Below are 24,410 nucleotides of genomic sequence, written 5' to 3'. Positions count from 1 at the left end.
GCCATCGGGTTACTTAGAAAACAACGATTTTAATTATAGCCGACGTTTTGAGCGTTTATTCACTCATCTTCAGGGCAAAATAAAGAGTTGTTTTAAGGTCCAGTGGATTTGAACATGGACAATTCATTCGGCTGACAACATTACAACAGCCGTCACCTAGGCGTATCTAAACAGTTTTAGGCTACGAACGATGATGAAATTTCATCCGCAACTCGTACAATTCCACCATTTTGAATGCCGCTTACTATCCCAGATCATCCTCCATTGTCTTTTACCTGAAGTAAATGAGTTCGTGGTAAGTTATCAAGCCTGTTTAATCGACGGCCGATCGACAATGGACTAGATATTCACCATGCGGCAAATTTTCCAGAAATGCCGTGAATACCAGGTCCCAATTGTCAGCCAATTTGTCTGTTTTGCGGATGACATGGATATTATTGCTAGAACATTCGGAACAGTAGTAGAAGTGTACACTCGCCTGAAACGCGAAGCAGCAATGGTCGGACTGGTGGTGAATGCAGCTAGAATAAGTCGTTTTTGAGTTATCGGACAAATGGCAAGTTTCCTCAGGGATCTCAAAAAATGATCAAAATGCTTATTTTTGGGTAGTTTTTCGTCAATAATTTAGAAACGAAAAGAGATATCGCAATTCTGAGCAAATATATGGTATGATAGTTTTTTTTAGCTAAAACAATCGTTTTGCTATATTGAACTTTTAACATTTCCAACTTTTGCAAAAATGACCGAAACGAACCCAACATCCTGAAAGTGGCTAAACTGGACGGATACGGTGGAAAGGGCATGTTGTAAAAAAAAATAAATAAGTAGGCAAGTCTGCGTTCCGTGAGCACGATGGGTGGACCAGATGGAGCGTGATCTGGTGAGCGTTGGGCGTGACCGCCTAAGTATCCACATGGCACTATTATTCGCATCGCGTTTTCACTCATCTTCAGTACTAGTAGTGCTAATGGTTACTTAGGGACGCTGGAGATCTGGAGATTCAAATCGAGTATTATGGCGGCAAATTGTTGATTCAGTGTTATCATGAATTTGATGTTAAACTAAATGAATTAAATGAACATGGAGTGCTTCAGAAATTAATCAATGAATTCTTCGGAAATTCATTGGTAATTCCTTCAGAAATTCTTTGAGAGAAGAATTCATACAGAAACTCATCTACTAATTCATTTAGAAAACCACCCTTACAATCTTCGTGGTAATTTTTTTTTCAGAAATTCCTCTAGCGAATCCTACAGAAAATATCGCAGGCAATTTTTGAAGTATTACGTCAGAAATGTCTGTGGAGATTTTTCTGAAAATTTCTTCAGGAATTTTCTTAGATTTCTTCTAGTTTCCTAAGGATTTTTTTTTCAAAATTTGTGTTGTTATTACTCTGAAGATTAGTTTATTAACTCCTCAATTAAACCTTCTCTGGAATACTTCCAAAATTGATACATAAATTCCTTTAGAAAATTCTCCCGGAGTATCGTTTAGTCTTCCACGAATTCTTTTTGAAAGTTTTTTTTTTGGAAAATCTTTCATTGATTGCTTCTGCAATTCCTCTGGATGATCCTCTAGAAATTTATCCAAAAAAATATTTTGAAACGTTTCCAAGGTTATTCTTCATAAGGTAGAAGAATAATTTCTAGAATTTCTTCAAGAATTTTTTCAGGTGCACTTCTATGGATACCTGCGGAAACTCCGCGAGAGTTACTTTGGAAATTCTTCTTGGAATTCGATTAAAAAATTCTTCCGAATTTCTCCAGGGGTTCCTTCAGATTTTTTCAGAAGTTATTTCACAAATTCTTTCAGTGGCTTTTTCAACAAGTTTACCAGAGATTCCTTCGGAAATTCGTACAGGTTTTATCTTCAAGAAGTCCACCAGGGATTTGTTCATAAATTGGACTTTGAAAATTCCCGCTCGAATATGTCCTGATTTTTTTTTCGGTAATTCATCCAGAAAATTATGCAGGAATTCCTCCGAATTTTATTTGAGTATTTTTTCCAAGTATTTCTATATGAACTCCTTCAAAAATACGTCCGCAGATTGTTACAGTATTGCTTTCAGAAAATCCTTCAAGAATATTATTAAAAATAACCTCAGGATTTTTTCTAAAAATCATTTAATAAACTTTTCTAGCAATTAAAAATATCAAAGTATTTCTCCGGGTTTTTTTAAGTCCCTCTCGGAATTCCTCCACGAATTTCCTCAGGACCTCTTCAGATATTCCTCTAAAGATTCATTGAAAAGGACTTCCTGAGATTTGTACAAGGATACTACTGGAAATTTCCGCAGTGATTCTTTAAGAAATTTATTCTTGGATTCCTTCTGAAATTTCTCTAGGAATATCTTCAATACATCTCAAAGAACTTCTTAAGAATTTTGGGAATTTCTTTTAGAATATCAGCGAGTGATTATATTAAAAGTCATTCCATATTTTTTTTTTTTGGCGTAACGTCCTCACTGGGACAAAGCCTGCTTCTCAGCTTAGTGTTCTATGAGCACTTCCACAGTTATTGACTGAGAGCTTCCTCTGCCAATGACCATTTTGCATGTATATATCGTGTGGCAGGCACGAAGATACTCTAAGCCCAAGGAAGTCAAGGAAATTTCCTTTACGAAAAGATCCTGGACCGACCGGGAATCGAACCCGTCACCCTCAGCATGGTCATGCTGAATACCCGTGCGTTTACCGCCTCGGCTATATGGGCCCTTTCCATTATTTGTTTTCAGTTATTCTTCTGAACGATTCTTTTAAAATCCTACAGTGATTCCTTAAGAAATTCTTCCAAGGGTTCCTCCAAGAATTCCTTGAGAAAGTCCTCCAGGAGTGAGATATTTATGAAGGGATTTTTTTTTTCAGAAGTTCATTCTCCGTTCAGCAGAGTTCTGAAAAAAATAACTTGAAGGAAATTCTTAAGAAATCCCTGAAGGATTGTCAGAAGGAATCTCTGGAAAAAAAACTATTAGTGATTTCTTTGGAAATTCCTGAAAGTTTTCTGGAGGGATTCCAAGCGATTTTTGAAGTTAGGTCGTTACAAATGTATATTTCACTTTTTGTGCCACCACTCTTTGGCTGGTCGAGGGGGGGATAAAATAATAAACCATTTAATCTGAAAAAATATTAAAAACTCATCGGATTTGTTAAAGAATTTTCAGCAAGGCTCGAAATTTTGATATAGTTATTTATGTAACGGGTTGCAAAAAGTTGATTTTTTCAGCACGAGTCGTACATTTCGCCAACGAGGCTTGCCAAGTTGGATGAATACGAAGAGTGCTAAAAAATCGAGTTTTGCAACGAGTTCAATACAAAATTTTATGCAATGATTTTTCATAATACAACCATTTGAGTTGCATAATGTTCATAACTCAAATGAGTCGCATTATGAACATTATATGTACAACTATTTTTCATTATGCAACTCATTTCAGTTGCATAATGAACCAGTTTGGAAAAATTGGCCATTATGATACCAAAATGAGTAATATAAATTATAAATTATGATACTGAATTGCATAATAGTTATTTATGTAACGAGTTACAAAAAGTTGATTTTTTCAGCACGAGTGCTGAAAAAATTAGGTTTTGCAACGAGTTCCATACACAATTTTATGCACTAATGTTTTCATTATACAACTCATTTGAGTTGCATAATGTTCATAATGCAACCCAAATGAGTTGCATTATGAGCATTATGCAACTATTTTTCATTATGCAACTCATTTCAGTTGCATAATAAACCAGTTCGGAAAAATTGGCCATTATGATACTAAAATGAGTCCTATAAAATGGATACTATCATATTTAATTGCATAAAATATTTTTTTATCTGCCCCCTCAAGATGCAAAATCCGGCCTAAAATGTTTGAAAGGGGAGGGAGACAAAAAAAAACAAAATTAAATTTGTATCAGCCTTATTTCTGGAAAAATACCCGGAGTAATACCTGGGAGAATACTCAATGAAAATCCCTAAGACATTTCCCTTATTTTAGGAGAAAAACATGAGAAGCTTTTGTAGCCGCTCTGGAAGTGGTTTCAAGAAAAAAAAAATACTTGATAAATTGGTGAGAAATTAGCTATAGGTCAAATTTACGAATAAAAAGAAATTAAAAATAACTTGATATTTGTTGAATGGATTCCCAGAGAAAGCCAGAAAAGGATTTCAAAAACAATGTCTTCAAAATTTCTTGTGGAAATGGGGCACGTTCGGTGTAGTATGTTATGTGGGGGCAAGATGGGTCAGGGGGCAAGATGGGTCAGTACCGTTTTCAATCGCACAATATATGTTTTGAATCTTTCAATAATTTTCCCAGATGAACGACGGGGATACACAAAAAAGTGGTATATTGTTTTGAAAATTCTATACGTTCCTCGCACAGAAAAAAATAAAATATTTTTTTCGTTATACTCCTTATGCTATACATTCCATATAACTACGTGTATTGTGTAGACGGGGCAAGATGGGTCACCTCAATTTTTCGGTATGTTTACATAGTTTTTGAAAATGTTTTATTTTTCATGGAAAGGCTATTCTGTGACCTACATTATCGAAGCGATGAGAGCACTGAAAATTTGAGAACATATTTTTTAAATTTTCCTTCAAAAAATATAGGTTTTCAAAGTCCGTTTATGGCTACCCGAACAAAAATCTTTTAGTTCTGAGAATAATCTACCGATATGTTTCAACACTTTCTTCATGTAATCTGTACGTCTATGAAGCTTAGATGTATGGAGAAAAACTAGAAGATATAGTATTTTTTGTTGGAGAAAAATCGAGTTTTCTAATAGCTGACCCATCTTGCCCCCGTTAAAATGAGGTGGGGCAAGATGGGTCATGTTTTGAAAATTGTTTGTCAAGAAGCAGGTTTCAAACTTTATTATCTTTTTATACTCTTATATCATAGCTGACTAGTGTATCTGAGAGTCGTGGTAGAATACAGAGAAATGCGATTTATATTCAGAAAGTTATAGGGATCCATTTCTTAGGTGACCCATCCTGCCCCCACTTACCATACTAGATTTGTAGTAATGATTTGAATTTTTGTATGGTGAGAAGGTCAATTCTCCGTTTCTGCAATGAAATGTTGCAAAAAGCATGGGTATTATGATTCCTTGCCTGCATTGATGCTGTTTGAGCAAAACTTTGGATAACTATGTTGTTTATGTTGCAAGTATTGGAGAACAAAACAACACTGTTACCCAAAGTTTTGCCTAAACAGCATCAAATTAGGCAAGGAATTATAATACCCACGCTTTTTGCACCATTTCAGTGCAGAAACGGAGAATTAACTTTCTCACCATACTAAAACTCAGCTCATTACTACAAATCTAGTACTTCACCAATCTGTTCTATTGCCAACGAAGGTACTGCCGGAATTCTTTAAGAAATCCCTGAATACATTTTTGAGGGATACCAGAAGGGTTTTCTGAAGGAATTCTGGCAATATCATTGGAGGAATCAACGGAATAACATCTGGAGATACCACTGGAGAAATTCATACATACATACATTTATTTGTTCTACATCATTAAGACAAGACATAATCAACAATAGTACGCCACAATACTCGGTTTGTGGCTGCCGCTCTCCATCCTCGGTCGCGCCCAATGCTCGCCAAGTCACGCTCCACCTGGTCCGCCCATCGTGCTCTCTACGCTCCACGCCTTCTTGTGCCAACCGGATCTGTTGCAAACACCAGCTTTGCAGGGTTGTTGTCCGGCATTCTTGCAACATGCCCTGCCCACCGTATCCTTCCGGCTTTGGCCACCTTCTGGATGCTGGGTTCACCGTAAAGTGCAGCGAGCTCGTGGTTCATCCTTCTCCGCCACACACCGTTCTCCTGCACACCGCCGAAGATCGTTCTTAGCACGCGTCGCTCGAAAACTCCAGAAATTCATAGTGGACACTAAAATCCCTGAAGGCAGGGATTGTTGACAGATTTTTTGGAATAATTCCTGAAGCATCAACGATTATATTTCTGAAAAAATCTCTGAAAAAGTTCTATATAATTCTTAAGCAATCCCTGGAGAAATATCTCGACAAATTTCGAAAAAAAAAAACAGAGGAACTTCCATAAGAATTTCTTGACAATTTTCCAGAGGAATTTATAAATTAATACCTGAGCCTGAGAGAATACCTGTATACAACACCAGAAGGAACCTGTGGATAAATTTCAACATTTTTTTTGTAACAAGAGGACAAAATTCTGAACTTTTAAAGGAAACCCCCATGGAAATTTCTAGAAGAATCTGTGAATTTCTGTTAAAACATCTCTCAAATTTGTATATTTTGACGAACTTAAAAAAAAAAACTTCTGGAGAAAATTGTTATAATATTCATGGAAGTATTCCTTCAAAACTGTTCGAAGAAATACATGCACGAACTTCTGTAGCAATCCTTGAAATAATTTCCGAAATAATTTATGAAGAAATCACAGGTAGAATTTCTGAAGAAACTCGTGGATTAGTTAAAAAATAATTTTATGAATCTATGCAATTTTTTTTAACAAAAAAAAGAAATCTCAAGAAAACTCATGGAATTCCTGAAAGAATTCTTGCTGAACTGGAAAGGGGGCGCCTGAAATTTGAAGCCAAATCAAAGCCATTTGTAAAGAATGCGATGGAAACCAAAGTATACGGATAGCCACCTCGGTCCAACGTTGTAGAGCGTCCGGAGAAGCACAACGAAATCATAAGACTGCCCCTTTTCAAGCAGAACCGAGTCTTCGAAAAAACTGTACCCGGTACAGATGACAATGAATGTGGAGATGGCGTCTCATCGTGAGAGCGAAACCTGGAAGATCATAGATTACCTCTAGATCGTCAGGCATAAGGGTGCAAGTTGGTCTACAAGTACTGACCTTACCTTACCAATCAGGCTAAGGCCGGGGTGGCCTCTGCTGTACATAGTAGCCGTCTCCATTCCACTCGGTCCATGGCAGTTTGTCTCCAGTTCCGCACTCTGCGTAGGGTGAGCAGATCGTCCTCTACTTGGTCGACCCTCCTAGCTCGCTGCGCTCCACGTCTTCTTGTACCGGTCGGAAGACTCTCGAGAACCATTTTAGTCGGGTTGCTATCCGACATCCTGATGACGTGACCCGCCCACCGTAGCCTCCCGATTTTCGCGGTATGGACGATGGTTGGTTCTCTCACCAGCTGATGCAGCTCGTGGTTCATTCGCCTTCTCCAAGTCCCGTCTTCCATCTGCACTCCGCCGTAGATGGTACGCAACACCTTCCGTTCGAAAACTTCAAGGGCGCGTTGGTCCTCTGCACGTAGGGTCCATGTTTCGTGCCCATAGAGGACGACCGTAGACCGTTTTGTAGATAGTTAACTTCGTGTTACGGCGAACTTTATTCGATCGTAGAGTTTTGCGGAGTCCAAAGTAAGCACGATTTCCTGCCACAATGCGCCTCTGAATTTCTCTACTGGTGTCGTTGTCGGCGGTCACCAGTGAGCCCAAGTACACGAATTCTTCAACCGCCTCGATTTCATCACCGTCGATATTAATTTGGGGTGGCGGGCGCGGTGATTCCTCCCTGGAGCCCTTTGCTATCATGTACTTTGTCTTCGACACATTAATGACTAATCCGATTCGCCTGGCTTCACTCTTTAGTCGGATGTACGTTTCCGCCATCATCTCAAATTTACGAGCAATAATATCAATATCATCAGCGAAACCAAGCAGCTGAACGGACTTCGTGAAAATCGTACCACTCGTGTTAATCCCCGCTCTCCTTATTACACCCTCTAACGCAATGTTGAACAGCAAGCACGAAAGACCATCACCTTGCCGTAACCCTCTGCGAGATTCGAAGGGACTCGAGAGTGTCCCTGATACTCGAACTACGCACATCACTCGATCCATCGTCGCCTTGATCAACCGTGTCAGTTTATCCGGGAATCCGTATTCGTGCATAATCTGCCATAGCTGTTCTCGATCGATTGTATCATACGCCGCTTTGAAATCGATGAACAAGTGATGTGTGGGTCCGTTGTAGCGCGTTCACCCATAAATCCAGCCTGATATTGCCCTACGAACTCTCTTGCAATCGGTGATAGACGGCGGCATAAAATTTGGGAGAGTACCTTGTAGGCAGCGCTCAGTAGTGTGATTGCGCAGTAGTTCCCGCAATCCAACTTATCGCCCTTTTTGTAGATGGGACACACGATACCTTCCATCACATAACATAAGTGGAACTCTGGCTCAAAAAGTTTATGCCTTTCCGAGTTCGTACGCTGGTATACAGGGCCTCGAAATGTCAAATGCATTATAACATTATTGCCATACTATTTTCAGCATGTATACCATTTTTCATTGCTGTGAAGTAAAACGAAGACTTCATAGATCTAGACTGGCAGCACGTGGAGATCTACATAGAACATAAATTGTAATAAAACTTTGTAAACTCAAGTCGAAAGTACGTTTTATGGCTTTAAATATAAAGGGAGATCGATATGTGGAACGCGGATGTGTTATTTTGAAGATGTCAATGAATTTATGACAACATGAATAAGTGGATTTCCAGCAGCTAGTTTTGCGCGTATCTCAGATGCCAATCTTCGTACCTGTATTCTTTGCCAAAACTGGAATACTGGTTCGATCAGATGTTTTTTGTTTACCAAAATAAGTGATAGTTCGACGCCTTTAATGGAAGATATAACAGTTTCGCGTGCTGGAAAAGGATACAAATTTTTCCTTAGCTCTGACCATGCACACCAAAACTCGATTGAGGGTTTCAGCAAAATTTTACTGAATTTTGCCGAAAGTTTAGCAAAAAATTTTGCTGAATCCTTCAGCTCGGCAAAATTCAGCAAAATATTGCTGAAAGCGTTTGGTGTGTGGAGTTCCACTTATGTTATGTGCTTTCATCCATTCCTCCGGTAATACTTCCTCCTCCCAAATCTTAATGACCCAGTGTAGTGCTCTCACCAGTGCTTCTCTACCGTATTTTAGAAGCTCGCTTGGTAGTTGATCTGCTCCAGCGGCTTTGTTGTTTTTCAACCGGTCAACCTCCTCCTCAATCTCTTGGAGGTCAGGGGCCGGAAGTCTTTCATCCTGTGCACATACTCCAAGATCTGTTACCACGCCACCTACAGTACTTGAAACGTCGCCATTGAGGTGCTCATCGTAATGCTGCCGCCACCTGTCGATCACCTCACGCTCGCTCGTGAGAATATTCCCCTTAATTATCTCGGCACATGTCAGCTTGTGGCACGAAGGCTCTGCGCGAGCAGTTCAGCTTCTCGTAGAACTTTCGTGTGTCCTTAGCGCGGTACAGCTCTTCCATCGCTTCGCGATCTCGTTCTTCCTGCTGGCGCTTCTTCATCCGGAAGACTGAGTTCTGTCTATTCCGCGCCTGTCTGTAACGTGCCTCATTCGCTCTCGTACGGTGTTGCAGCATTCTCGCCCATGCTGAATTCTTCTCGATTTTCAACTGTTCACATTCGCCGTCGTACCAGTCGTTTCTGTGATTCGGAGCTGCGAAACCTAGTGCTGTAGCCGAGGTACTACCTATGGCGGATCGGATGTCCCTCCAGCCATCTTCAAGTGTAGCTGCGCCAAGCTGCTCTTCCGTTGGTAGGGCCACTGCTAACTGCTGCGCGTAGTCTTGAGCCACTTCTACGTTACGCAGCTGCTCGATGTTGAGTCGCGGCGTTCGACTTCGACGCGTGATGATAACTGTCGAAAGTTTTGCGCGCATGCATACAGCTACTAAGTAGTGATCCGAATCTATATTCGCACTGCGGTATGTGCGGACATTGGTTATATCCGAGAAGAATTTACCATCGATTAGAACGTGGTCGATTTGGTTTTCTGTTTGATGATCGGGTGATCTCCAGGTGGCTGTGTGGATATCTTTGCGGGGGAAGAAGGTGCTTCGGACTACCATACCACGGGAGGCTGCAAAGTTTACGCATCGCTGGCCGTTATCATTTGATACGGCGTGCAGGCTGTTTCGCCCGATTACCGGTCTGTACATTTCCTCCCTTCCTACCTGCGCGTTCATGTCGCCGGCAACGATTTTCACGTCACGCGGCGAGAAACCATCGTATGTTTGCTCTAACTGCGCGTAGAACGCTTCTTTCTCGTCATCGGGTCTCCCTTCGTGTGGGCAGTGGACGTTGATGATGCTGTAGTTGAAGAAACGGCCCTTAACTATTAACATGCACATCCTTGCGTTGATCGGCTGCCACCCGATCACACGTTGTCGCATCTTGCCCAACACTATAAATCCTGTTTCCAGTTCATTGGTGGTGCCACAGCTTTGGTAGAAGGTAGCCGCTCGATGCCCGCTTTTCCATACTTTCTGTCCAGTCCAGCAAAGTTCTTGCAACGCCACGATGTCGAAGTTGCGGGGATGTAGTTCGTCGTAGATTATCCTGTCACATCCTGCGAAAGCTAGTGACTTGCAATTCCATGTTCCAAGTTTCCAATCGTAGTCTTTATTTCGTCGCGTGGGTCTTTGCCGATTGTATCGAGTCGTATTTTCTCCTATGTTATTCGCAATGGGGATTTTTACGGGTGGCGTATTAGGCCTACGCCAACACTCCTGTCTCGCCGGAGGGCCATCGTACCAGTTCTGTTTAACGTCCCAGCCGCTGAATGTCAGACCAGACGCTGTTTGAGCCGCACCTCCTTGGTGAACAGACGCTCGGGTCATACCTCCTCAATCTAGCTGAAGTCAGAAGGACAACAGTGCCCTAGCTGCACTACCAGCTAAGCACACAACTCTTAGCTGGCGGTCTTTGTCATCGTTTGACCCGTGGAAGCATGAGGTAGGAACTTGTGAGGATCAGAGCTATGTTAGACGCTCTCCTTATCGACTCACCGTTTTGCAGCCCAGTGTAAAATTTATGTCTATTAATTTAGGTATTTTAATTTAGTATAGCGAGATGTAAACTCAAAAGTCAACGTTTTGGACTTCTGTAGAAAGAGCAACTTTTTGAAAATAATTCTAGCGTGCCGGAGCTATCAAATATTAGATACATCTAAGGCTTATCAAAAAAGTAGAAAAAGGCGTTGTCTGGCCAAAGTCTACGCTCTATACAAATTTCAAAAATTTTGTATGCACGAAAGTCTACGAGGGGGGAGGAGGTCTGAGATGGTCAAAATTTGGTCTACGTGGTTTATGAACAGCCCCATACCAGGAAGGCAACTTTAAAACCATTATACTGCCACAGCTGGGCCATATTTTGGGCTTGTACCTTGGAAACTACGCTGAATGTTGTGTTCCAAATCTCATCATGGTACTGCGGATACGAAGATCTGTTGCTGCGTCAGCGGTTTTTGCCCACACATTAATATATTTCAATTTCAAGGTTTTATTTCATTACCCGCGATCATTTACTTATCGTTATTCTTATACGCCGAAGCTCCCCGAAAAAAGAGAAACAACCAATTTATTCTACTCCCGCTAATGACCGCGCAGCGATCAATTTCACCCCAAAACCGGATAGCGTTTCCTGTTGAATCAGCATCGCGCGCGTGATCAATGATGATCGCCTGCTAAATCGCGTATTGGCTCCTCAATCCAAATCCAGGCACAAGCGTAGGCATTATTCCACGGGCAGCAACAACGCAACGCTGCACTGCGCCAACTGTGGTGTTGATGATTCGCCAAAGGAAGTTGAAATTGCCTTCACCTGATGACTGCTGCTGCTGCTCGTCTTCGTGCCGCACATTTCCCCCACTAGGCTGGCAGGGGTCTTGTAGTCAGCTGCTAACTGTGGCAGCAGTGGCACCCCTCGGGTAGATGATTGAGAGTCGCGATTTTGCTTATATGCTTCCAGCTAGGCGAAATGGTCCGGCCGGCAGACCGACTGGGCTGCCGGCAAGCTAAACTGGACCGGGCAAGCAGACAGTGTCCACAACGGGGTGGATGTTTGCTAGAACTCGATAAACATGACCAGTTGCGCCGGTTGTCTTTGTAGACGTCTTCGTCTTGGTCATCAGTAAACCTATGTTGCTGATGAATGACCGTGAATCCGCTGTGTTGTCAGCCAAGCGAGGCAAGGAAGAAGCAGCCAAAGAAAGCAAAACACCCGTGTCGTGAAGGAGGACCATGTTGATGGCAAAACCGGAGCACATGTTGAGTTCAGGTTCTTTGGCACGGCGTTTGTTTGAACGATCTGCTTTGTTGTTATTATTGTTCTTATTTGTTTCTTGTTCTGGACGCTTCAGATCAATCCACCTTAAAATCTTTCAGTGCAGTTTCAGTTCAGTTTCAGTTCAGTTTCAGTTCAGTTCAGTTTCAGTTCAGTTTCAGTTCAGTTTCAGTTCAGTTTCAGTTCAGTTTCAGTTCAGTTTCAGTTCAGTTTCAGTTCAGTTTCAGTTCAGTTTCAGTTCAGTTTCAGTTCAGTTTCAGTTCAGTTTCAGTTCAGTTTCAGTTCAGTTTCAGTTCAGTTTCAGGAGCTGTAGAATTAGCTCTGTTTGTATGCTTGTTGGGCTGCCAATCTGAAGGTAGACCAGACTAGACCAGACTAATTCAGTTTCAGTTTATTTTTTGTCTCAAAGTGAAATTATAGCCTTTCCATTCAACGATATGTAATAGAAACAAAAAGTTCATTAAGACCCTCAACTGCCGACTGGATGACGATGACGTCGAGTGGCGAATTTATTGCAACGATCTCGGAACGACACAAGCCACTCGTGAACCCCAACTCTCGCGGACGGAGATCGTGTGGACCTTATTTGTATACGAACGGGCTAGCGGGAAATCAGCAAATCTTGCACAGCGCACATTTTGTTCCAATTTGCATCCAGCGGTAAATTGGAAGACACTCGAATAATCGCGATATGAATCACTCAACCCCATGTGATTCATGCCCGTTCGAAACGTTTTATTCATTCGATTGAAAGCTGTGTGAGCATTAGCTCCGGCTCAATTTACGATCGATCTCCGTTCGCCGTTCGCGTATTGCCCCATTCTCGAAACGAAGTCGTCACTGGAAAAGTTCCCCGGCATTTAAATGAGCCTGATTGATGGGTAGAAATTAAATCCGTCCAAACCCCATTTCGGATACCCGTCGAGCCGTAATAAAGTTTTATAAATTTGCTTCGTTTGTTACCTTTCCCTGCGGTTCGCTCCGCACAAATAAACCCACATATGCATAGCAGCATATCTACAAAAACACGAGTTATTCATGTTTCCCCATCTCTCTGTCTCGTTTCAGGTGCTCACGTTTCTGATCGATTCTTCGCGCTTTCGATATCCGGAGCGGCCGATCGTGTTCCTGGCGATCTGTTATCTGATCGTGGGCTGTGCGTACGTGGCCGGGCTCGGGGCAGGCGATTCGGTAGCATGCCGGGAGCCGTTCCAACCGCACATCAAGCTGGGCCGGATGCAGATGCTGGCGACGATCACGCAGGTAAGAGGAGATTGGTTGTTTATGTAAATTGTTAGCCATACGAATTTTGGATTGTTTTGTGGGGGTTAGCGAATGACACAAAAGTGAATGCTTTTGATTTAACGCTTGAGTAGTTGCTACTGGTGCTGAGCTGTTCGAGTATTAACATGTCAAGAAGGCGGTATGTGATACCTTACATATCCTTATAACTTCCATTGTAATAATCAATTTGAGGTCATTTTTGTGTACTAATTGATAGTGTTGGAACGTAGAAAGACGATTCGGATCCGCCTCGTAAAAGCCGTTTTTTGGTCTTTTCAAGCTGTAATAGCATATGTTTATTTTGAAAATTCATTTTACATTTTTATTAGGTGAATTACTTACGTTAAGGTATCCAAATAATGTACTAAGAGTTCGATTCCAACAATTTACTATTAATTTTACAATAACAGAGCAGCGTGATACAAACGTGTGATTAGCTTAATTTGCACTAGAATAGAGTACTCCTGATGACAGCCCAGACACTTGTCTCGCATGACGTAGTCTGACAGCGGTTGTCAACCGTCGGTGAACTTACCGAAGTCCGAAACAGTTTGAGATGAACGGGGGGTATTCCTGGCAGTGCTGCCAGTGTCCGCAACAGATAGCATTATTAATTTCAAACTTCTTGAAAACTCTAATTTAAAAGTTTTAAATAACAACGGGAGTTCGGGAATCCTAGAGATTTCAAGGAAATTATTTTCAGGGGTGGATGTATCCGTGAATTTCTCCAATGGTTCCCTCAGAATTTTCTCCCAGTATTCCTTCGGAAATTGCTCTAGAGACAGGTTTTGATTTTTTTTAAAGATTTCTTAGGGGATTTCTCTAAAAATTGCTTGTTACAATCACTATTCAGGAGTGAATGCTTCCATGGAGCATTTCAACAAGGATTCTTTTGATTAACCGAGATGTTTTCCAGGGATTCTATCAAAACTACTTTAAAGTATTCTTTGGAGTGATTCTTTAATGGAATTCTCCGCACCGTGGATAAGATTCCACTCGAACTCGCATTGATTCACACAATATATTAACATCCTTGCTTTGTCTACTTCATCAATACTTACACACGTTCATAAAAAATCGTCAGGGCCCATATAGCCGAGGCGGTAAACGCACGGGTATTCAGCATGACCATGCTGAGGGTGACGAGTTCGATTCCCGGTCGGAAGTATTACTACATGAAGATTGCCGTTATATAACCACTTTTATATCGCCTCTTGGTTTGATGCGATACAAACGATTAATGTTTGGCCTATCTGCCGCCCCTGAAATTTTCCAAAAGGTGATGGAAACTTTATTCGCCGATATGCCGTGGCTAATCATTTTCATAGATGACATACTGATACCAGCTAAAAACAGAGATGAACTTCATCAATGAACAATCACCCTTATCCTTGTTTACGGACGTATCCACTTTCGAACGTTTTTGGTTCGATCGAATCAGTAGGCCATTTGATTTTGCTGGCGTAAACGGAAATGCGCACGATTTTCGTTCGAAAGTGGATTCGATCGAAAACAAGAATGAGGGTGAATACTTGTGCTTGAACGTCTCCATCAACACAATGTTTTGTTAAATAACGAGAAAGTTGTTTCAAATGTGAAAGAAATAGATTTTCTTGACTATTTGATCTCTGGTAGCGGTGTTTCTGTTTCACCAAAGAAATTGGAAGCAATACAGAAAATGGAGCCACCACGTTCGTGTGCCGAAACTCGAAGTTGTCTCGGACTTGTAAATTTCGTTCACCGTTACGTTCCCGATATGGCCACACTCACATTTCCGCTGAACAGTTTAACTCGGAAAGAATCCAAATTTATTTGGGAAGCTGAGCATCAGGAAGCATTTGATAAAATAAAATCCATATTAATGAAACACGAGACTTTAGGATTTTATGACCCTTGTGATGAAACATTCATAATTGTCGATGCCAGCCCTGTTGGATTAGGCGCTGTACTTGTACAAAGGCACAAAGGAGATCATGGACGTATCATTTGCTACGCATCCAAAACACTTTCTCCTGTTGAAAGGAAGTATGCTCAAACAGAACGTGAAGCTCTTGCCTTAGTTTGGGCCTGCGAAAGATTTCATGAATATGTCTACGGTTTAACCTTTTGGTTGATCACGGATCACAAGCCGCTGGTATCGATATTTGGAGATCGCTTGAGGCCCTCGCCTCGGATCGAGAGATGGAAATTGAGGTTGATGTCCTACGATTACAAGGTCATGTATCGTCCTGGAAACAGTAATATCGCAGACGTACTCTCTAGGCTTTGTCAACGTGTTCCCGATTCAGATCCAACATTTGATGAGGAATCAGAAAGGATCGTGAAGATTTTAGCGGTAGACACATGCCCAAGATCGGTGTCCTTTGAGGAAATTGATTCGGCTACCAACAATGATATTGAATTGCAAGAACTTATCCAATGGATACCTTATCCGGCAAACCGTTGGCCGAAAACATTGTCCAGATACAAGAAAATTGCCAGCTCCTTGATGAATAATGGAAACTTGATAATGAAGGATCACAAAATTGTTGTACCAAGAAGCTTACAAACAAGAACCCTTCAGATAGCTCACGATCCTCATCTGGGTATATCGTCGATGAAACGACGTCTGCGCACAAAGGTTTGGTGGCCTCACATGGACAAAATGGTGGAACAATTTGTGCAAAGCTGTTCCGGATGCCTTCTGGTTTCTGAACCCAAACATCAGCCTGTTTCCAGGATCGAAATGCCAACATTTCCATGGCAAAAGCTGGCTATAGATTTCATGGAAATACCTGGGGGAAATCACTTGCTTGTGATTACTGATTATTTTTCGAGGTTTCAGTATTTCATACATCAGACATGTAAGACGATTTTAAATTTAATTTTATTTTCATAGATACATTGAAGTAGCAAATCAATCAACAATGACCGCAAATCTAACAATAACCAAACTTCGAGAAGTTTTTGCACGTTTTGGTTATCCCGAAATGATTGTATGCGATAATGGGCAGCCTTTCGCATCGGAAGAATTCGCAAGATTTTGTTCAGTCAACGGCATCACCATTCAACATACTGTACCGTATGCTGCTTTCCAGAATGGTCTGGTAGAAAGGCAGAATCGAAACCTCTTGAAATCTATTCGAATAAGCGTCGCTACTGGAAGAAACTGGAAGAACGATCTTCAAGATTTCCTACACTCTTATAGAGCTACAGCACACTCATCTACAAATTTTAGTCCCTCAGAATTATTGTTTGGGTGGAATATTAGAGATAGACTACCACCTATCAGGAGGAAAGTTGATGTAACAAAAGCACAAGAGAATGATAAAAACTCAAAAGAAAAGGGCAGGTTATACACTAACATGAAGAAACATGCAAAGTATTCTAAGATAGATGTAGGCGATCATGTTCTCGTGAAAAACATGTTGAGAAAGAATAAGTTAACTACAAATTTTGCGTCTCAGCCACATATTGTGCTTCAACGAAATGGGACCAGACTCAAACTTAAAAATCTTGATTCTGGTGTAATAACAGAAAGACACGTAAATCACACAAAACCAATTGTAATTAATAATCCACTATTAACTAACTTAACATCATCAAACACTAATCTAAGCGATAAGCGACTGCAAGACGAAGAACAACATCAATCGGTATGGTCCAAACGTTTGAGAAGCAATCGTTCCCAATTTGTTAACTAAATATATTAATATTCATAACCTGTATTATTTGTAAAATTGACAAAGGGAGAGAATGTAGCATCTAAGTAGTCTTTGATCATAGTGTACATTTGACAGTATTCAGAGAAATAAATTCATTCTGTATTCAACCACCAACCGACGAGGTTCAATTACTACAAGCATTGGGTTGTTTTCTCCCTCACCCCACACGAATGTTGTCAAAAACGAAGAGAGAAGCACCGACATATCCGTGCGGCTCCGTGGAAGAAGCCAAATTTGGGTTATCTTGACTAAACCCAAATTTGCGTCAAATATGGCCTCCGCTGGGTGAAAATTACTTACCACTGGGTGAAAATTTTTGCAGCGATCAAATGAGATTTACCTAGTGACCACTATCGCTATTTGACGCAAATTTGAGTAATTCCACGGAGGTGCGGGATTGCGTCAAAAGAACTTAAATTTGGGTTGATTTGTAGTTCCGTGTACTGTTCGAAACAAAAATGTCGGCAGCCAATTAATCGTCCCATAATAAATTAAAAAGTTTCCATAAATAATTCGAAAATTACCAATAAATAATTAGGGGTGGAAGCAATAATAAACTAGAAAAGTTCCATAAACAATTCAAAAAGCGCATAAATAAATCGAAACTTCCCATAAATAATTGATTTTCTAGCAATAAAAAATGCAAGAATTTCCACAAATAAATCAACAATTGCAATAAAAAACTATATTTTTTCCAACAAAAATTTTCGAACATACTACATTATAGAACTATGATAGAAAGACTGAAACTATTGTGCAATTTAACAGACAATCGCTTGCTGTCCGAACTCGCTAACGCTCGTCGGACTTAAAAAAGGGATAACATCTCTGTTCGCATTATACCGGGCAAATTCTTGGATCTGTGGATTGCCTAGAACCGAATCGACGCAGTTACGGCGCATCGGATTTCGGAAACATCGGCGGCCTTCTGCCGCCTCAGTTCCTCAATCCTCTATGCGGCTCCGCCGCATGGCTCAGCCGGTACTTTTACCTTGCTCATCAGATCCTATTTATTGCTAAATTTTCAATTGCTTTTTTGATGTTTTTCAATTGGGAATTTTGAAATTATTTATGGAAAAATCAGATTTATTTATGGAAAATTTTAACTGTTTTGGTGGAAAAAATGTAGTTATTTATTGCAATTATTGAATTATTCGTGGAAATTCCAACGTTTTTTATTGCTCGAAAATCAATTATTTATGGGAAATTTTGATTTATTTATGCACTTTTTGATTTGTTTATGGAAATTTTATAGTTTATTATTGCTCCCACCCCTACTTCTTTATTGGCAATTTCTGATTTTGTTATGGAAAATGATCACTTTTTTATGAGTCGTTTATATTTTAGCCAAAAATGTCAAACGAATGCACTTCACCACGATAGCGGCTTCGGGAGACGGTTCGGCTTTTGTTATTCCTGTCTTCTTCCATAATAAGAGCTATGTTGCCCATCTGCACAGTTAGAAAAAATCACCGACATCGGCAATGTTTTACCGAAATCTCAACCGTTAAGGCTGAAAATCTATGCGTATAGCTAGAATTAGACACATGTCATCGTGTCAAATTACATTGATTCTTATGTTTATTGATCTTCGTTCTACTGCTCGTGTTGTGTACGCACGAATGTAACAAAGCCGACTGACAACCGACTGCGGCAACGAAATGAAAGTAGTAAAAAGTGTCGAATGTTTACAAGACTGGGCGTGATTTGATGTACCGCATCCATGGGTTTGGTTAAATTTTACATTTTACTACCCGGATCTGATTCCGGGTAACTACCGGCTGAACCAAATATGGTCTAACATTATTGTTTTGTTAACTGCTCATCGGTTAACCAAAAACGCTGCAAATTGAAGGTGTCACATGCAGGGTTTGACAATTTCGACGGGACTCTCGGAACCGATTCCGGAACACTACCAGTTGTCTTTAGTGTGACGTAAGGCTATTTTCTAGCTAACTGTTCATCAGGTTATCGCAAAAGCCACGATTTGATGTGTCACATGCCTGAATTTGGTTTACTTTTACATTTGGCCTCTTCCGGCCACTCAAAACCGATTCCGAAACACTTGCTGGCCGTTTATTAGATTATCTAAAAAGCCGCTATTTGATGTGACGCATGTACGGGTTTGTTTCTCTTTCAGATTTAACCACTTCGGCGGGAACCCCGGAACGGGTTCCGGAACACTACTGGTTCAGATATGATCTGAGACTATTTTCCTGCTTACCGCTCATCAGGTTATCGAAAATGCCGGGGTTTGATGTGTCGCATGCATGGGTTTGGTTCACTTGTATATTTGGCCACTTCCAGCGGGACGACTAGAACCGGTTCCGGAACACTACCGGTTCAGATATGGTCTGAGACTATTTTCCTGCTCATTGTCCATCAGGTCATCGAAAATGCCGTGGTTTGATGTGCCGCATGCATGGGTTTGATTCAATTGTATATTTGGCCACTTCCAGCGGGACGCCTAGAACCGGTTCCGGAACACAACCGGTTCAGATATGGTCTGAGATGATTTTCCTGCTCATTATCCATCAGGTCATCGAAAATGCCGTGGTTTGATGTGCCGCATGCATGGGTTTGGTTCAATTGTATATTTGGCCACTTCCAGCGGGACGACTAGAACCGGTTCCGGAACACTACCGGTTCAGATATGGTCTGAGATGGTTTTCCTACTCATTGTTCAGCAGGTCATCGAAAATGCCGTGGTTTGATGTGTCGCATGCATGGGTTTGGTTTAATTGTATTTTTGATCACTTCCAGTGGAACGCCTAGAACCGGTTCCGGAACACTACCGGTTCAAATATGGTCTGAGATGATTTTCCTGCTCATTGTCCATCAGGTCATCTAAAATGACGTGGTTTGATGTGTCGCATGCATGGGTTTGGTACAATTGTATATTTGGCCACTTCCGGCGGGACGCCCAGAACCGGTTCGGGAACACTACCGGTTCAGATATGGTTTGAGACTATTTTCCTGCTTACCGCTCATCAGGTTATCGAAAATGCCGTGGTTTGATGTGTCGCATGCATGGGTTTGATGCATTTTCATATCTGGTCCCTTCCTGGGGTACCGTTCCGGAACACCTAAATGGCCATATCTCCGGAACGGCTGAACCGATCCGAACCATTTTCAATAGGAAACAATGGGACCAGATTCCGCGTCGAATGAACCATCGGTCATTGAAATCGGATGAGGTTTACTGCCAATAAGTGATGTGAGTTTTTTTGTACACACACATACACACACACATACACACACACAGACATCACCTCAATTCGTCGAGCTGAGTCGATTGGTATATGCGATTTGACCCTCCGGGCCTTCTATCAAAAAGTCATTTTTGGAGTGAACATATAGCCTTTCCAGTACACTTAGTGTACGAGAAAGGCAAAAATAAACAAAATTAGAACAAATGCATCAAGTGTCAACTTATGCTAGCTTATCTTAAAATTGATCAATTCTCGCTAATGCTGAAGCAGGTCACTCCGGTAGTCATAATTTCAAATTAAGTGTTTCACAAATATGACCTTTTTTAAATTTTCAGAAGAGGATAGGAGTTCCAGAGACGTTTCTGAGAAATCTCCCGGCGAGGGAAACCTATTGGGGCATCCAAGGGATTTTCAGCGATGTTCCAGAGTTTTTTCTAGTCGTATCAAGGATTTTCAGAGGCTTTCAGGAGGGTACCGCAAAAGCTTGCGGGGAATACGGGTGGTTTAAAAAAATATACAGTTTACTGGGTTATTAATTTTGAAAAGTTTATCTATTTAACACGAAAAAGCATCTGTTTTCTGAGTCACTGTCATTTTTTCCAGATTTTTAGAACTTCATTTTAAAGCTTAAAATAAATTTCAAAGAGTTTTTTTTTTAATCACCTTTTGACAGTAGGGTAACTCCTCCCAGTACAAACGAAAGGTGATTCAACAAATCAACCCCATGTAAACGCTCTGTTTGGCGTGCAGATTCAGACTATGAAATTATCTCAACACCGTTAAAGAATCCAAATTCCTGAAGGATTTCAAGGTGTTTCAAGGCTTTTCAGGATCTCAGATGTTATCAGGGGTGTATTCCTTGAAACGCTCGCGAGATCCCACGAAACTCAAGGCAACACCCGTAAAACCCGCGAGAACGTTCCTGAAACCACTCATGAATGTCACTGAAACCCCTACGGAACTCCCTTGAATCTCTTTGAAACTCCCTTTAACACCCTTGCGTCATCCTAAGACCCCTGAAAATCCAGGAGTGTCCATGAAACTTCTAAAACCACCTAGAAACCTCCAAATTTTCTCATGCAATTCTATCGCCCCTCAAACACATTGAAACGCGGATAAAACCCATTAAAATACTGGAATCCTTCTGAAACTACCTGAAACCACCTGTAACACCTCTGGGCCCTGGAGCCCTCTGAGACCCCCTGAAACGCCCCTGAAACCACCTGAAGCCCCATTAAACGCATTTAAAACCCCTTGAGGTCCACTGGAAAACCCCTGAAACGCCAATCTCCTAAAATTTCCTGCAATACTCCTGAAATAGCATACAATCCTAATCAAAAGTTTTTAGTCGCCCCCTCGAAAACATGTCATTTTTTAGGCTCATATCTGCGCCAATTAACATCCGATTTCAAGAATCATGGTTTAATTCAAAAGGTCATAAGTCAGATAAACTTTGAACATGATTTAGGTGAAATTTTTTTCTAAAATATTTGCGTGTAAACTTAACCTAAATTTGTATGTAAACTTAAACCCTTAACAAGCAATTTGTAATTTACTAACGTAAAGATTCGTCCGGATTTTTTTTACTGGTGATAGTAGTCTGAGGGATCAAATAATCAAAACGGACGGTTTTGTTCTGACCTATCCGTTTTGATGCCGTAGACTGTGAGTGTCAGTAAAAATCGGATAAATTCACCAAAAGTTGGGGTCAATTTGAGGTTAAGTTTACATGCAAATGTTTTTGAAAAAGTTCTACATAAATCATGTTAAAAGTTTCTTTAGGTAATTATCTTTTAAATAAATAAAGCACTAGATTTATGAAATGGCTTTGAAACCAGTTATCTTTTCATTTAATATATCTATGATGTCAAATTATGGTAATTTCTACATATTGATCTAAGTTTAAAGCGTGATAAATTTTACTCTATATCACATTAGTAGCATTGAAACTTGTTCAACAAATCCATTGGAAATTTCTTCGGTTATTCCTTCGGTAATTTATTTGTAATGCCTTTGGGAATTTCTTCGGCAGTTGTGTTGAAGTTCCATCTCTTTTTTATATTTAAATGTAAACTATCTTTGAAAACTGCTTCGGCAATCGTTTTTGGGGATCTTTTCATTATCAAGAAATTTCGACTAAAACTAACAAATTTGCGTGGACATTTCTTTAAAAATATCTCAGTTAAGATGACGCAGGATTTTCACAAGGGTTCCGATGGATGCTCAAAGAATATACCGAGCAAGATACCGAGAGAATAGCGAAAGGAATTCTCAAAACAATTACTTGAGAATTTTTTAAAGAAATTGCCAACCAGTAAAAGTAATTGCCGAAAGGGTTTTTTCAAAGAAATTCTCGAAAAAAGCACAATTCTTTGGATTTTTCAATTTCTTTCAAAGAAACTGCTGAAGAAATTTGATCACGATCACGATCAATTCTGACTATACATGTCAATGGTTGCTCCTCCGTGATTGATCTGAACTGGTACCAGTTGCACTGAGATCCAACTGAATAAGGGGCTGGGACATTCCACTTATTCTCAAAGTGCAATTTTAGCAGCTCATGCATATTTGATCAATAACGGCGCCGGCCAAGTCCTTATAGTCAGCTAGGAAGGGAAAGGAATGTTAGAGTGTACTGGTTGTTGCTACTAGAGACCGAGAGCACTCTGCGTCCCCACAACCCGCACGGATTGGGGTATTTGTTAGACGGAAAGGATGGGAGATCTGGGAGTCTCCGTTGGGTCGGTGATGCGATCTATGGATAGGGTTATTTATAGTGTTCGTGATAGATTGTTTGGTGAATTACGTGAATAAGGTCAAGCGGCACAGCACGCTTTGGTTGCATAACTTATAGGCGTTATATATACGCTGTGCTGTGAGTGGAAGTTGGAAGGGAGGGAAACGACTTTTTTTTCAATTCGTTTCTGGTTCTAGCGATGGCTATGAACATATGAATATACATGAGCTGTACCTATATGTAGAGAAGAGAGAGCAAGAGAAAGTGGATAGAAAGATACAAAGTAGGATGAAAAGGACGGGCCAGGGATTGAACCCATGACCTTCTGCATAAGAATCAGAAGCGGTAGCCACTAGACCACCAAGCCCGTCTCAAAGAAACTGCTGAAGAAATTTGAGAGCAATAACCGAAAAAATTTACAGAGTTATCATCAAAGAAGCTTCGTAAATATTTGCATGTGAAGTTTTGAAAGAAAATTCATATGAAATTTGTAATGCTATTACCGAATCAATTCCCAGATAAATTACCAAAGAAATTGCAAACGTAATTTCTCAAGCAGCTGACAAGGATTTGCCGAAGTCATACCAAAAGAAACTGCGGAAGGAATAAAAAAATGCCTAATATGTTTAGAGTATTTGAGAAAAAGGCTATTGTCAATGAAATTTTTAATAAGAGTTCCAAAGAAATTTGAAGGAAATTTTAAAGGAACTTCTGAAACTAGTGCTGAAAAAATCACGAAGGAATTAGGAATGTCTTAAGAATATTCATAGAAATTGCAGAGATGCATTGTTGAGGGACTTTCCAATGAAATTGGCGGAGGATTGCTAAAGGAATTGCCATTGGAATTTTCATTGAAATAAACGAGAAATTTCAGACAAAATCTGAATTGATTGCAATGAAAATTTCTAAGGAATTTCCGAAGCGATTGCTGAAACAAAATCCAAAAGCATTACTAATGGATTCCCCATAAGAATGAACATGGGATAGCTTTTGAGAAAAAAATAAATGGACATGGGACAGCTTATGCTGCAAAATGGAACATAGGACAACTTATGATGACAAAACTGAACGTGGGACAATCTGACTTGATGTTGTTTTCATGGAGTTTCTGAACAAAGTATACTAACCGAGAGTAGATTCTGGAAGTATACGCAAAAATAGACCTTTTGATGATAAAAAGTCAAATTCGTCAAAAAGTAACATGGGACAACTATGCTGCACACGACAGTTCTACCGTGACGTTAGAACGTGTCGATTTTTTGGTCAGATTTTCTACTATAGCTTGTAAATTCGACCATATACCCTCAAATATTATTGCAAATTTCCAATAATTATGATCTGTTGAACAGTTAGATTTCATTGG

The 24,410-nt window shown here is 40.5% G+C and overlaps 1 protein-coding gene across 1 annotated transcript in view; it reads left to right on the top strand.

Annotated features, from left to right (window-relative positions):
* The window catches only part of LOC109427048 (frizzled-like), a 131,827-nt gene that overhangs the window by 71,348 nt on the left and 36,069 nt on the right, over positions 1-24,410 (top strand). Inside the window, exon 3 of the mRNA XM_029865283.2 lies at positions 13,179-13,373. Within this exon, the coding sequence (XP_029721143.2) occupies positions 13,179-13,373 (195 nt within the window). The remainder of the gene's footprint in view (positions 1-13,178; positions 13,374-24,410) is intronic.

Source organism: Aedes albopictus, chromosome 3 (genome assembly GCF_035046485.1).
Source record: "Aedes albopictus strain Foshan chromosome 3, AalbF5, whole genome shotgun sequence".
In the NCBI taxonomy this organism is placed as follows: Eukaryota; Metazoa; Arthropoda; class Insecta; order Diptera; family Culicidae; genus Aedes; species Aedes albopictus.
Note: the sequence above shows the minus strand (reverse complement) of the source record. Positions and strands in the feature narration are given on the sequence as shown.